The following is a 16,043-nucleotide window of genomic DNA, read 5'->3' on the forward strand; positions in this document are numbered from 1 at the left end:
CTTTTCAAGGGCTGAACAAGAATGGGTGATGGCTAACTGCCTTGGCACTCCGGTTCCTCCCAGTTTGCCTCTTCCCTTATTAATATGCCAGACACACAGTCATTGCTCGATATTTAATTATTGTTTCCCTTGCCTGGAGATGGCCCCTTGATGCATTGGGTCGAAAGGCTGGCTGCTCTCCCCACAGCTTCTCTGAATGCTTTTGTGCACCTGCTTTCAGGTGGTGTTTTTATGGCTCTTTTTTATAGCAAGGCTCTTCATAACTATCCCAGTGCCTCCTACAATGTTATTACAATGGCAGGGTCTCCCACCCTGCCCCTGCTTCGTTTTTCCTGCCATGAAAGCGCGGGGCTGCCACAAAGGCAAAGCTAAATCGGGTCGCTGATCCCACTTTCTCCCCTTATTCTAAAACCGACGCTGCCAGGCTCTGCCGCCCCAGTGCAGACTTAACCAGTTCGGCTTTGTTAACACCGAGTGGAGTGCATGCAGCAGCCAGTCCGGGAAGTGACCCATGCAAATCCCCTGCGGCTTGCGGGAGGGGATGTTTCTCTGCTAAGGAAGGTGCCAAGTTGGGATTCAAGAAAGCTGCTTGGGGAAATCCCCCCACCAGACCCGGGCTAAGGGATTTACCTTTTGTCGTCTTTGTACCACAGGAATTCTGCAGAGGGCACGGCTGAGGCCTCGCACTGGAGAATGCCCTTCTGCCCCACAGGCACCCCTGTGCTCTTGGCGTTGGAGATATACGGTGGGTCTGTGGGGACAGGAGGGTGCTCGAGTTAATCTTGGAAGACCCTCCCTCCTTCCTGCCTTTTCTCTGCAAACCCTTCTCCACCCCAGCCTTGTGGTCAGAGCCAAAGGAAGCAGCTAGAGGCAAAAGCTCCCTGTGCCAACTGCCTTCCCCCAAACCGATGGGAGGCTGGCTCTCCAAGCCAGTGCCCAGTTCCTGCCACTCAAGCTCTGTTTTACAGGCCTGCAAGGAACTTTACTCCCCGGGCTCAGACAGATGGGAAGGGCAGGACCCCAGCCCTCTCTGTGCCTCTGCCCAGCATGGGCCCTTCTGCCTGCCTGCCCAATTCACCTAGCAGCACAAGCGGATTTGAGCTTCTATTTCTCTCTATTGGTAACTATCCTGCACTGTGGTGTGAGCACGTATCACTGCGTGTGACCATGTTTGCGTGTGTGCACGGGTGAGCGGGTGGACGCCCCCATGTCTCATGCTTTTTGTCCGAGGGCACGTATTCACGTGTGCATGCATATGGAGGACTGCATGGTTTTGTGTGCGTCTGAGTGCGCCTGCTTGAGTGTGTGTGCAAAGAAGTTGGGTGTTAAGGGCTAGATTTCCTCCGTTGCTCTCTTAGCTAGAAAATTTCTGCACCCTGCACCCCCTATTTACTGCTCACTTTCCTGTTCACATTTCTCTAAGGATTGTCAGCATGGTGGGCTGCAACAACCAAGTGCACAAGAAGAGCTGAGGAGGAGGGAGGTGGGAGGCAAGCAAAATGGAAATCAAGAACCAAGCTAATGGCAAAACCCATGTCCGCCAAGAAGACCCAGACTCCCCTCCCAGCCTCATGCCCCATGTATACACAAGGTCCCCTGCAAGACACACCAACCTTTCCCACCCCAAATCTAGGCCCTCTTTACAGTAGACTCACCCACCCCTCACCACCTTCTGTCCTGTTTGTGCCTGCACCTTAACCTTGGACAGTAGCATGCACGGAGAGGGTGTGTGCAACAGCGGGCAATGAGCAGTTCCCGTCTCCACAGCATCAGGCCGGTCTGTCCACCCTCTGTCCTGCCTGGGCTAACCTCCTGCACTTGAAGCCTCCCATGCACTGCAGCCTAAAGCCACCCTGGGGTTACTTACAGTTTACGGTGACTTTTACCCTCCGGACGACAGGTGTTGCCACGTCATTGGTTGCGCTGCACTCGTATTCCCCTGACTGCTCCCTGGTGATCCCCGTGATCTCCAAGTACTCATCTTCGCTCACGAACCCCACAGCTGCAGGGGCCAAAAAGAGAAGGAGAACATGGATTGGGGTGTGACTGAGTGCTTGGTCTCAGTGACCCACAGGCAGAGGCCAGCTGTCCACCTAGTGCCATCGGGCCTGGCACCTGTTTAGTATGCCCCCCTTGGGGGAATGCTCCTTTCTTTGTGTCAAGGGGGAAAAGTCATTTTTGAGGCCTTGTGGACGTGGGTGATTTCTTCCGCTCCATCAAGGCACCTCAGCTATGATCCCAAAAGCCTCTACGAGGATCCTCTTTGAGGAAAAAGCCCCACTGAATATATGTAGTCTTCAAGCTCAGCTTCTACAAAGAGATCTGCAGAAACAGCCTTCCCTGCTGGGGTTCTGTAACGAGGCTGCCCCATCATATGTCTCATCACTCCAGTTTGGTCTAGATGTACGGCCATATAACTGAGAGCCAATGGTGGAGAGATCCCCAGTTAATACACCCCTTTCTCCAGGGAATCAGCCCAGGAGAACTTGCACAAGTCACACAGTCTAAGTGGAGGGATTGTGTTTGTGTTTCTAGAGGTTGCCCCCTTGTCAACACGACAGCACTGCCCAGTCTGCCCAGCTGACTTAGGAACCAGTCCCAGTCCTCAATGTAGATGTGGTACTCTATTGAGGAAATCCAGTCTTAAGTACTCAGAGGCTCAATGATATACCTGACCTTAAATGCAGTGTTGAAGCATTAGCTCAGGGCTGGCTGAAGAGCAGCAACCCCTGAACCACAGGGACTTAGGCTCCTGTGCATTCCTATGGCAGGTTGACTTGTTGTCTGGACTGCTACGGCCAGGCACCAGGTCACCCCAATATATTCCTACAGAAAGTTGGGCTAGAGTCTGAGAACCGTGGTCAGGCACTAGATCAACCCAATGCATTCCTGTTGCATCCCAAACAAGCCGCAAATATCCCTGGTGGCAGGGTAAAGGCGGCTCAGCCAGCTCTGCCACCAGCTAAGATAATGCCACGCTTATAAGTTATAACTACCTGATATTAAAAAAAAAAATAATAATAAGCCCGTTATTGCTAACCTTCCCTGAGTACAATTTCTCTGCTCCTTTTCAAGTGAAAAAATCAGTCTGACCTTGAAAGGAAAAAAAAAATCAGCTTTTTAATAGCCCCTGAACAGAAAGAGAGTAGGATTTTTTATTTATTTCCTTTAAATCTCTCCATCGCCTTTATCAGATCTCCTGCAGCCGGGATGCTATAATTACTGCGCAAAGCATCTCTGAGACCAGTGTCACACTTAATATTCCTATAAATTTTAAACGGTAGTCCTTGGTACATATGTGTGGCAATTGGTGTCATATTTTAATTAGGCTTGCCCTACACCATCTGAAATTAATAATAGCTTGAATTACCAGTGTAATTTATAAATTAACATTGCTGCAGCATTAGGAAATAAATTAGCTCCGGACAGCTGTTTCTAGGAGTGAGCGCCAATGGTGTAGAGAAAGCTTGCAGGTCCCTGGTCCCAGAGGGGTAGGGGTAGCTGTACTTGACCCATGGAGCTGAGGGGATGAGAGGACACAGAGTCCTACTGCTTTCCTGCCCCCACTTTCACCCAAGACCACAAAGCTGTGAGAAGCACCTTGACATGTTAGGATATGGGCTCTTGCTGTCTGAAGAGGTTAGGGCTCAATGCGGTTGGCTGACCAGGTCTCACACATGTTGAAATGTGCATGCATGCATAAATACTCATCTGCATGGAAAATATGCCCGCTGCCGGTTTACACAGAGACATATAGACCTCGTTTCTGTTGGCATTCTTAGAGCACCATCAGTGTAACATCTTATCAGTGAGGATGCCGCATTTTATTTTCCAAGAGGCTATTAACTGTCTATTTATCAATCCATCTGCTATCCATCATGCCTCACTCATCAGAGTATGAAGGCAGCAAAATAACATGCATCCATAGGCACATGCCGGCAAACTACTAAGGTGGATGTAATTACATGCATTGTGCATGTGAGGTACAAATGTGCGTGCATGCATGGGCATGTGTGTGCATGCATGCATGCATACACCCACAGAGACATCACACACTGCATTGCTAACCATGGCACTAAGTTTACTGCAACTCTCCCATGCCTGGGACTATGATGGGGGCCGGGGAACTCTTGCATGCAATAGGGTGGAATTCCTCCACCTCTGGGCAGATCAGCAGAGCCGCTCCATAGCTGTTACATCAGTCTGTAGCGGGGAATGACCATGGGATCTATATAATAGTGCAGAGACACTGCACAGCCCTCTCCAGTCACAATCCTTCGCTGAAACCCCCTGCAAAGACCTAAAGGAGTGAGCGCTATGTGACTGGAGAACCCTGTCCTTGTAGTACAGAGCCACACAAGTTCCATATGTCCTCTCTTCTGCCACCAGGGGAGAGAAAAAAGGCCCCTCTTATATGCATGCATACACACAAAGACATGTGTGAGCATGCACAAAAGCTCTGGGTTACATCCATGCACTTAGTCACCACCCCAGATACTATTTAAACAGTCACCAGCAGCCATTTGCTTCTGTAGCACATGTCTGCATTGCAAGTGGGCATGGTCACTCCTTGAATTTCTGTCTCTACTCTGACCCTATTTCCCCCCAACTCCTTCTCCCCCCTGAACAAACTGTCTTATACTTATGGTTTGATTCAGGAGGAAGTGAGTGTGACACACTCATATACAGTGTCCTTTTCTTCTGAAACCAAGCGTGCATTAGAAGTTTGCTTCTTTCATACTCATAAATATCTCTCCCTCAGAGGCTTCCTTGGACCACAAGCACATGATGACTTGACTTGTAGCAAAAAGCTGCAAACGCATTATTCAATTCTACCCCCACCACCATGCAGTTTCCCCCTAGCCTAGCATGAGCTGGAGGCAATTTTCTCACACTTGCAAGTGCTGCCTTCCAGCACTAAGCTGCTCATATCTCATACCATCCAGTGCCCAACTCTCACTACAATCAGTGCTGGGGTTACGCCTCAAGGCCCACCTCCCCATTCACATGTCCATGGCTTCTCGGTCTAACACAAGCACAGTGTGTCTCTGTCTCACACACACCTATGCATTCGCTCTAGCATATCTGCTCCACCCAGAATGCACCGGTCTCACACCAGCCCTCAAGCGCGCTTTATTCAGCTCTGGCCTCCTCTCAGGGCGTTGGAAGAGGGTGAACTCCTGCATCTTTATATAACCACAGGCTTCCTGGCACAGTGCTGAATTGTTAACATCCGCATGCCTCCTTGGCCCCGTGCTAGAATCCCCACTGGAATGGCTTACGGCTGAAATTGCTGAGCTCATCAGTACCTCGTAGAAGCGAAGGGCAAGATATGAAGGCGTTACCCCAAAATCAATATCCTTTGGAGACACAAAAATTGTAGTTTTATATTCCACGGCTTGTGCAGTAATGTGGTCTGCAAAAAACCATTCCTTTTATGGCTGACCTAGAATTGGCTTCTCAGTAGCACAGCACTGCCTGCTGATAAAATATGGACACAGCCAGTGGCCTTCTGATGTTCCATGTGCAAGTTTATGCAAAGGCACCAATAATTCACTGGTTCCTAATTAACGAAAGGCCTTTCCCTAAGTGGGGGAAAGCAGTTTAGTGAGTGTCTACCTTATTGGATTGCATGCCAAGAAAATTAGCTTCTCCAGCGCGCAGTGCTAGCACACAGTTTGATTTGGGAGGAAGTGAGCATGAGTGTATTTTATTAGCATGCAATTTGCTTTGCTAAGGTAATGGTGAGGGTCAGCTTTCCACCCACAAGAGCTAGAAAAAGTCAGAGATAAAGGTTCCCAGCCCTTCCTTTTTGTCCCTTGATAGTGCAAAGTCTGAGATAAATGCAGGCTAATAAACCTATGGAGAGACAGAGCAGAAAGGGTCCAGGGATCTGATTCACTTTGAATTGGTACCTACAATATTTGATCTTTATCCAAATGATTCAAGCTTCTAGAGTCTGCAAAAAAATTGAGCCCAGAAATACAGTGCTGCATTAAAACAGAGGCTGGGCACCACAAGTGAGCACTTGCTTTTGCTCATCTAAGGCTGAAAGATGGGGTTTCCTACAACAACATAACTGATTAATTACTGTTGTTACTGTAGCTTTGTGGAGTCAAGGCTCTGCTGGGCTGGGTGCTGTGCATACACACAGGGCATGAAGAGAAGAGGGAGAGAACAGGAGGGAGAAGCAAAATGTGGAAAGCCCAAGGTCCCCCAGCCGGCAACACAGCCAGGATGAGACTCAGTCCACATATACGACCTCTGCATCACATGGCCCCCATTTACCAGTTTCTCCTGTTGGTACCCCTATTACTAATGGATGGGGACCTATTTAAATCGTGGTTTTGCAATTTTCACAGAAACCCTGAAAAATGGCGATCTCTGCTATTGCCACGAAAAATGGCATTGGCTAGGATTTCCCAGGAAATTAATTTAAAAAAAACTTAATAAGTTGACTCCCCAGTGGGAGGCAGCGGTCCTTGCTGCTACTGTGGCCCAGCCTCACAGCCTGGCTGGGAAGGGAAAGCACCAGCTGGTGGGGGCACCATGGGCAAGAAGCCAAGATGGCAGATGCCCCCTCATGCCTCTCTGCCAATCAGTGCCGAGGAATGGGGCTGCACTAAGGGCAGCCAGCAGTTAAGATGGTGCTGCCCCCTTGTCCCTCCTTCTCCAGGGGCCTCTCTGCCAATCAGCACTAAGGGGTGGGGCATCGCTGCCAATCAGGAACAGGGGGTGGGGCCACCATGAAATGACTGCATAATTGACTCTTTGAGCCAAGACGAGCCGCAAAAATTCCTCTCTCAGGTCCCTACTTATCGGGTATTTGGGAAATGTTTACTTTCCAGCACTTCTGGGCTAGGGACAGAAGTTGCACATAAACCCATTTAAGTGATCAGAAACTGGTTTCAACCTGTAACAGAACATAAGTTCAGTGCACATAAACCAGTTTCAAGTTGGCTGAAACTGGTTTAAGATAAACCTGGTTGAATGTAGTATCAGCCTTAACTGATTTGCATCAAAACTATGAAACTTTTGTCCCAGACCCCTTCCTGGTTCAAGTTAAATCACAGTCCCCCAGCATCGCAGCATGCTTTGCAGCCCTGGGCTGGGCTGTGCTGTCTGCTCCAGCAGAGATGGGTTGGGGGGTGGGGAGGGGAGGCAGGGACTGACCCCTCTCCAGGCAAACCCCAGCTGGGATCTGAGGCCAGGGCGGGGGCTTAAATTTCCCTCCCCCTGAGTACAGAGATGCCCTACCCTGCTAAAAACTTACTGCTGGCTGCAACTGTGGACTCCAAATCCCAGAGGCACCTGTAAGTGGGTAGAGGAAGTAATGAGCAACCCTGCTGAGTCCTGCTGCTGTAATCCTGGACTGTAAATCCCAGAGACCTCGGGGGAAGCAGGAAGAGGAAGCGAGCACACAACCGTTGCTGCCTACGTGCCAGAGAGCTGTACTCTAGCACCCCCTAGCTTCTGGCCTGAGCCACTGCAGGTATGCATCTGCATTTCCTGAATCAAAAGTAAATGTCTGTCCAGTTGTTTCTCAGTTTAATCTCTGCCAATTAGATAACCTGGAAAGACTGAATCAATTCAGCCTTCCACTTTTTGACTGTCTGTACTTAGCCCTGGTCTTCTACTGATTCTTGGGTCCTTATTCAAATGAAAAGAATGACCCTGGCACTAGAGACAGAAGTTACACATAAACTGGTTTAAGTGATCAAAAACTGGTTTAAACCTGTAACATAACAGAAGTTCAGTGCACATAAACCAGTTTCAAAATGGCCACAATTGTTTTAAGATGAACCTGGTTGAATGTAATATCAGACTTAAATGATCTGAGTCAAACCGGTTTATGCAACTTCAGTCCCAGACCTCTTCCTGGTTTAAATTAAACTGGAGTACCCCAGCATCCCAGCATGCTTTTCAGCCCTGGGCTGGGCTGGGCTGCATCTGGAAGGCATCTGAGAGAGGGAACCAAAGCTCCATGCACTGGGCAAAAGCTGTGGGGCTGATGATTCCCACCCACCCACCCAGAGTGGCATGGCACAGCAGGGGAAGGGGGCCAGAAGCAGCAGCCAAGGCAGCTGGAGGTGAGGGGGGCAGAACATCCTACCCGGCCCTGGCCAGCCCACAACTTGTGATGCAGATGCAGCCACTGGGTGCTGCCAGGACAGGGGAAGTGCTGGCAGCTGCAGGAAGCAGCTGCCAGACTTGGGGCCTACCAGCACCTCCAAGCCAGCCTGGGAACACCACTACCCAGCTATCCATCACCACCCCCCGTGCTGCCAGATGAGCTGTCAGAGAGCTGTAGCCAGCTGTGAAGGGCCCTGGCCCCATGGCCCGGTGAGGCCCAGCCAGCTGTGGCTCCATGACAGCCCCGTCCAGCCTGGGAGAGGGGAGCTGGGAGCAATCTGGCTGCACAGACCCTTTGGCCCCAGTCTGAGCCGCAGGCCACTGGGAAGGGCCCTGCCCCTGTGGCCCAGCCCAAGATGGCCTCTCCACTTCCACCCTCAGCAGCAGCTCAGCCCTGCAGCTCCAGCCCCACAGCTCCACAGTCCCAGCTGCAGCTGCATCCCCAGCCTTGGATGGACAGCAGGGCCTTGCTGGCTGGCTGTGGCCAGGCCCCCTGCCACCTGAGCAGGAGCAGGGGGGGAAAGCTGAGTAGCCCCTGGCTGGAGTCCTGTGCCCACCTGGAGACAGGGCCGCAGCCAGTGTCTGGTCTCAGGGACAAGCCTGGAAAGGGCTGCTATCCCCCTCCCCATCCAGGCACACCTAAGCTGGGGTCCCTATAGACCAGGGTGGGGGTTTAAACCCCTCCACAATCACATTTAGCCCCTGCTGGGTGCCTGGCCATGCCCCACAAGTCAGCTTCCCTCCAGCATTGCGGCTGGAAGGGAGGGCTGCTCTAGCACCCCCTGGCTTCTAGCCTGAGCCATTGCTGGCATGTGGCTGCATTTCTGGAATCAAAAGTGAATGTCTATTCACTTGCAAATCGGTTCAATCTTTGCAGTGCAGACTAACATGCAAAGATTGAATCAATGCAGGCTCTGTCTTTTTGAATGTCTGTCCCTAGCCAAGATGGTTACTGTTTGTGGGCCAATTCCCACATGCTAACCCCATGTTTAGGTGCCAACCCAGCTGGGAAGCTAGTCGATCCCTAACCCCACCAGTTTTTATTAATGACAGAAAATAGCCCAGTGACCAGTTCTGCTCAGCTCAAGCCCCCTGTTCTGTCTTGGGTTGCCATTTGCCCCTGTGCCAAGGGAGATTACAGTGGATTTGACACCATTTCACACTCACTCTGCACCACTGAAAAGATGCCTAATGGAGGACAATGAGGCCCATTAGTGATTTAGTACATTCCTTTCCTGCTACTCTTTATATATATAGAATATGCATATAAAGAATGTTATATATAGATATAGATATATATAGATATATACATAATATACAAACCTTAAGTGTTGCCTTTAAATTCCCTTTCACACACAATCCTGTGGCTGATTCATACCTTTTGCTGCACTTAGACAGTAAACAGCTAAACTGAAAGATCTATAGAAAAGCACAGACACCTCCTAAATCTCAATTCCTTGTTGGTTTCCTTTCCAACACCTAAAGGCATAAGCCTGTGGGAGGGTTTAATGAACAGTGGAATCTCAATGGGGTTTTTAAATTGAGACCTTGTTTGGATGGAAACAGGAGAGAAGAGGGGAGCCATAAATATAAGCAAGCTTGTCAAGCCCTAATCTGGTGTGTGCTGTTTGAAATGATTTTGGGACACAATAATACAAGAACCTACTTCTCAACTGAAAAAGTAATCAGAGGGCTCCCCCACATTAAATACAGACCGCCTGCCAAGGTTGGCCAAGCTGGCTAATGCCAGGTACTGTGTCTTTCAAAGGATGGATGCACAGATTGAGAATAATTGCTGAACCACTCTGCTCTGTGGCCTCTACATTTTTGCCTATTTATAATGGGAAGTCATGTTGATATTTGGACAAATCTCATTCATTAGTGACTGCCAGGAATGGAGAAACAAATAGGCTGGACCTGGGGAGCATGGCCAGGGTTAAGCAAACACAATCTGTAAGCACAGACCGTGCTCCAGTAGCAAGCAACGGGATGCTCATGTAGCTGGGGCTGAAGAGGTCTCTGGGGGCCGGCAGGGCAGGGCAACGGTATTTATTTCCATGCAGTGTTATGTGGGTGAGTCTGGCAAGGGGCACAGATACTCCCAGGGGTAAAATTCATTCTGTCAGGATGCAGAGGGCCAGAAATAACTATATGTGCAAGCCTTTTGATGACAACACACCTTGTCCAGGCCCCATCACAGATGGAAATGTCACTCTTAGGGCTTACTTTATTGCTCTGTTACTCCACCTCCCTGCTGGTGCAATTCCTGTGACTGCAATGACACAGCATAAGCTGAGAGTTGGAACAGTGCCGCTGTGGATAACAACCACTTGGGGATGCAGGGGATGATGCTAGTGGGAGCAGGTAAAGGATCAGCTCAGGGAACAGACTGTTCATATGCACTCCTGGCTCTGGTGCCTGTGTGATATCAGCTGGTGAGTCTCCACTCAGGTCCTGGCAGCTGCAAAACCCAGCACTCACAGGGAGCATGTTGGTTAGCAGTGCTGGGAGGAAGATCCAGGACTGAACAGGCAGACAATCCACTCCCTCGTCATTCATTTCTGGGGGTCCCTTCAAACCAAGACTGAGGTTTATTGGCAGGGCAGTGTGGGTATGTAATGCTCTCTGCATGCCCATTACGGCTTCTGTAAGTAGTGCTTTCTCACTTTGTAGTACCACTGGGTACAGACAGTCTGTTAATCTGAAATAGCCAGTAGAAGCTCTGAGAGCTCCCTCATGTCATTACTAGCCCTGTTCCATTCTTCCTCGCTGAATCAACTTGGTGAACATTTAAAGGATGTCTCCACTTGAGCACAATTAGGAGCTGAAATATTGCAGGAATTAATATTAAACTCTGTCATCTCCTCTGGATTTACAAAATGAGTACAGCTGGCACCCATTATTATTATTAATAATAATAACAGTATAACACTGGCCAGAACACTGAACAATCAAGAACCAGGTTCCAATTCTCAGGGAGGTTCTTCTGTAGATGCCCCACCTCTGGGGTGTGAGCCTGGATACGTGTGTGTGTTTGCTTGTGTGTGTCATTTTCCAGTGACTCAGAGCCACCACGGGACACAAGACCACCTCTGGATTTCTACTGGAGCTGGAGCTGAGGATGCTGGTGAGTCCCCTCCTTAGGCTCTTCATAATCACACCTCTCAGGAGGTGTCACCACTCCCAGGAAGGTGCAGGCCTCTCGGAGATGAATGCCAAAGTTTGTACTGGTTAATTTTTGTAAAAGAAAAAAACAGTCTCAGTGTTGGCAGCTCCTGACAGCAGCATCCGAAGCACTCAGGTCTTTTAGGAGCCACGTGGGCATATGCTCCAGGAGCACCTTCACTCTGCTCAGCCAAGGCTCCACACTCCTGACCTGCAGCCACCTGCATGCTTCTGACTTCCAATGCAGCATCCTTAGTTTGGTTAGCGCGCCCCACGCCTACCCTGAAGCATTCCCAGCAGTTTAAGTGTTGGGACCCTCCCTGCCCTGCCAACACACCAGAGAGTTCCCACAAGCCCAGTCCTGCGTGCAATCACCTCCACATACAAGACTGCCAATGCTACATGTAGGACGTGCAGCTCCAGGCTATGTTCCTCCACATTGCACTGCCCATCCCCTTTGCCTTAGCTTGCAGCCCAGCAGGTTTCCCCGGATAGTGCAGATATCCTGGTATGTTTTGTGATCTGTGAACAATTATCCATTGCAGAGTAGACTAATGCCCCATAAAACTCATTGCACAGTGCCTGAGCTATACCCCAGTCACTGGAGATGAATGTCTAAAGCCACCATCCATGGTCCCAAACAGCTTGGGAAATCTCTGTACAGGGTTCAGGCCATGATTCTCTGCAGCCTCAGCATCCAGGACTTTGGTTCTTTCCTTTCCTTCCAAACACTAATGACCTGCATGTAGGGACTCTGCAGGTAGAGACATACATCCTGGTGCATTCTGGGAGGGGGTGTTTGTAAGCTGGCAGTGCACAGTCAGCAGCTGGCGAGAGAACCACTGCCTCCGAGAGAGTGGATGATAACTTACACTGTCAGGCAGAGAAGCCAAGCAGAACACAAGTGGCTGCAACAGAGCAATTAGCAAGAAACTTAGGCAAATCAGCAGAAAGCTTGTTCCTGGCCCCAGAGCCCTGCACACGCAGAAACGCACATCTCTGCCTTTCTTTCCTGCACGTGCAGCAGCATCGTCATATGCCCTTGCGCCCCACCCACGCTCTCATGCCTTCCCCATCCCACACGTTCCCCTAGCAGGCCAGGGTGGACCCGGGCCTAGAGACTCTTATCAGGGGATCCATAATGGTTGGGCCACTTTGCAATTTCGGCCCGCCCCTCTGATTGTGAGTGTGCCTCAGTTTTCCCATCTGTAAAACAGAGACACGGATGCTGACCCCTTGGTAATGTGCTGGGCAGTCTCAGGGTGGAAAGTATCAGATAAGGTTATTAACCCCCAATGCCAACCCACCTTTTTTTACAAGCGTCTTTAATGTCCCTTACATTTATCCTCTTTTCTTTACAAATATGGAGGCAAAGAGAGATTTGAGTGACTGCCAAAGACTGCACAGCAAGTCAGCACCAGAGACGGAGGCAGAACCAAGTTCTCCAGTGCCTGACATCTGTATCTGAACCAAAAGCTTCATCCCCCCTTCTTCTTGCACACCTCCCTTATACACCAGTCAGCAGTATGGGTACACCTTGTTGTACCCATACTGCTGACCTCTGCACAAAAAGACCGTCTGTGCTAATAGGATCAACCACACAGGAGGACCTGGGTGCAACACGGAAAAGCACCATTCTCTTTCGAGTGTGGACAGGACTCAACCCAATCTACTTCCTGATCCTTCGTATAAGACACGGTAAAACATGGAGAGACTCACTCGGGTTTACACCTGCAGGCTACACCAGGGAGTGAGAAATGACCAACCCAGAGACCAGGGGGTGGTGACTGACGGTGGTCGGGGAACCCTAGAGACCTTGTTAATAGTGCCGGGGTGTCATTCCAGCCCCTGCAGCCTCTCCAGAGATGGACGAGAGGAATGGCAGAGATGAGTCCGAAACAGAAAGATATAAATAACAGAGCAGTGTGTCTGTTATGGCACAGAAGAGATAAGTGGCAGTGGGTACATTAGAGAGATTGCCATCTACAAGTCAGCGGATGGTGCCTTACATGACAAGGACCCTGGCTGATGGGAGCTCATCTGTCAGAGACAGGAGGGAGATGGGACAGCAGCATGCTGGCAACCAGCAGTGTGGGAAGGAGTTGGGGTCCAGGATGGAGCAGACAAGCAAAAGTCCCAGCAGAGTGAAGGGACGTCTGACCTTGCATTGCCTCGTGCACAAACCAGACCACAGGAATACTGGGATGAAACAGGTTGCAAAGCCAACTCACAGAGATCACTTGTTTATCACTGCATGCATCCCTCTCCTCCTTCTTTTCTTCCCATTTCTTTCCCATCCCAATTTGCCTTCTTCTTACCAACCACTTTCATCCAGGCGATGACAAGATCATAACTCACAAGGAAGCGAACACATGTTCCTCAATTAATTATGTGCCATCAGCACTGGCCTTGATGTTCTGCCTGCTCAGGTCTCTGGGATTTGCCAGTCACAATCCCCTGGCTGCACGCTGTTACGATCCCATTAAAAACAGCTTCTTCACATGGAAGAGATTCACCATTTCCTGTACGGTCCGACAGCAACCAGCCACGTGCCTCCAGATCTTTCAGGGCCGACTAACAGCTTATTCCAACTCCAGGCAACTCCTCTATATGTCCTAGCACTGAGAGAGACAGCCTGATGCCTTGGGAAGAACATGCTCTCTGTACATGGATTCAGACTCCTTTCCTTTTATTTGCTGTGTATTACACTAGTGGCTACAGGTCACAACTGAAATGAGGGTCCTGTTGAGTTAGGTGCTGAACACACACAGAACAAAATCCTGTTTCAACAGCTCACCAGGGTGATAAAGGGTGGAAGGAAAGAAGCCGTACCTCAGTTGTCGGAGGGGAACTGAGCCTCTGGGAGATTTAGAGACTTACCGAAGATCACACACTGTGAGTCAGTAGCGGAGGCAAACACTGAACCAAGATCTGATCTTGAACACAACATCTTAACTACAAGGCCAGACTTCTTCTCCAGCCAGCTCTGCAACAAACAGAGCCTGACCTACCTGCATTCATGCCGCTCTCCACGCGGCAGCACACAAGCCAGTTCCTCCTGTGCCACTCGTCCCGATGGGCACCAAAACACTTACGGCCCACATCCTTCCCCCCACTGCAATGACAAAACCTCAGCACGAACCAGAGACGACTCACCAGCACAAAGAAGAGAACAGTTCACTCCAGGGCACCAATATGGATGGTATCTTAGACACCCTCCATCGACTGTCCTTCATGCAAAACGGAAAACCTGTTCCCATATGTTCTTTCCAGCTCAACCCACCTGAGCAAGGTTGAAGGCATAAAACCCTGGTGTCCTGACTCCTAGTCCCGCAGCTAAGTCAACAACTCCACTCATCAACAAAGTTACTCCATTAGTTTCCCCAGCTGGAAAGCAAACTGGCTGTGGATCTGCTTGAAAATGAGAATATTTTATGGAGATAATTTTATTAAAATGTTTACAACAATACAGATATTGACATCCAGCTTCGGTCAATAGCACAATTTATTGTCCTTCAAGGTGAACATTAAGCCAGGCTGCCCATTAGTCAATATTTACCTCTAAGGTCTATAAATCTTTATACTGGTTTCAGCAGATGTTGACAGCGACTGATTCTAGATAAGTAAAAATAAGAGCGTGAAATGTTGCTTCTTTTGGAGGTGAAATAGTAAGTAGTTAATTATAGCCCCCTACAGCAATTCTGAGCTACCCGTTTGGATACTTCTGGCAATAAACATTAACATTGGAGGGACTTGTGGTTTGAAACAACACTCTAAAACTATAAGCCATCTATTTCAAATGTCACTCCAACACACAGGCAATGGCCTTCATATAAATGTTTATAGTAAATACATGAAAGAAACAATAACACTCATAATTAATCATAAACTCATAGGACGTGATTCATCACTCCCCTCCACAGCAGTGCTTGTCCGGCAATGCTACTAACTTTTTGCGTTCATTTTGCACTGATTAAAAATGTAGGGCACTTTTAACAGCGCAAAATGTAGTGCTTACGTTCATTTTGCACCAACTGAAAGTGTAGGGCACAAAATGTAGGGCAACTCAAAAGCCAGGGCCTCCTCCTTTACCTGTGCTATATTTGGGATCTTTTGGGATAGCGATCGTGTCACAAGATCCTTTTAAGGATGCTGTGGTGTGCCATGCAATTTTAGCACTGTTAGGTAGGTCTGTGGGAAGCAGCTAGTATTCGGTTTTGGCCGATTTGGGGGACAGTGATTCAGTTCGATGATTTGAATCACTGTCCTGAATTGATTCAGCCAAATCTGATTTGGAGATTCGGCAACAGCCGAATCTCAGAATCACACAGGCCCCATCCCCCAGCTCTTTGGAAAAAAAAAAGCCCCAACTCATCAGCTCCTGCCCAGCGGGGGGCAATCCCCACTGTCCTCTACTGCCCCATGATGTGTGGGGGGCTCTGCCATGAGTCCTCAGATCCCACCCCCTCCCCAGCCCCCACATGGCTGTCCCATCCGCTCCAGCTCCGGCCCTTTAAAAAAAACCCCCAACAACAACAAAACCCTACACTCACCTGCTCCTGCCTGGTGGGGGGGGCGATCCCTGCTGCCCCACTCTGTGTATGGGGCTCTGCATGAGCTCCCAGAAGCCCCGAGGCTGCTGCAGGAGCCAGTGAGTTTGGGGGTTTTGTTTTTGTTTTTTTTTCTTAAAGGGCCAGAGCAAGGGCAGGCAGGGCAGCCATGGCGGGGCTGAGAGACACAAGGGG

General features: G+C 49.6%; 1 protein-coding gene across 5 annotated transcripts in view; it reads right to left on the reverse strand.

Moving 5' to 3' along the window:
• The window catches only part of NTM (neurotrimin), a 258,741-nt gene that overhangs the window by 28,721 nt on the left and 213,977 nt on the right, over nt 1–16,043 (reverse strand). For all 5 annotated transcript variants that reach the window (XM_025214900.1, XM_025214899.1, XM_025214898.1 and 2 more), the window contains exons 4-5: nt 1,868–2,002; nt 631–751 (exon numbers count right to left, since the gene is read on the reverse strand). In XM_025214900.1, the coding sequence (XP_025070685.1) occupies nt 631–751; nt 1,868–2,002 (256 nt within the window). The remainder of the gene's footprint in view (nt 1–630; nt 752–1,867; nt 2,003–16,043) is intronic.

Source organism: Alligator sinensis, unplaced genomic scaffold (genome assembly GCF_000455745.1).
Source record: "Alligator sinensis unplaced genomic scaffold, ASM45574v1 scaffold1085_1, whole genome shotgun sequence".
NCBI classification, from domain to species: Eukaryota; Metazoa; Chordata; order Crocodylia; family Alligatoridae; genus Alligator; species Alligator sinensis.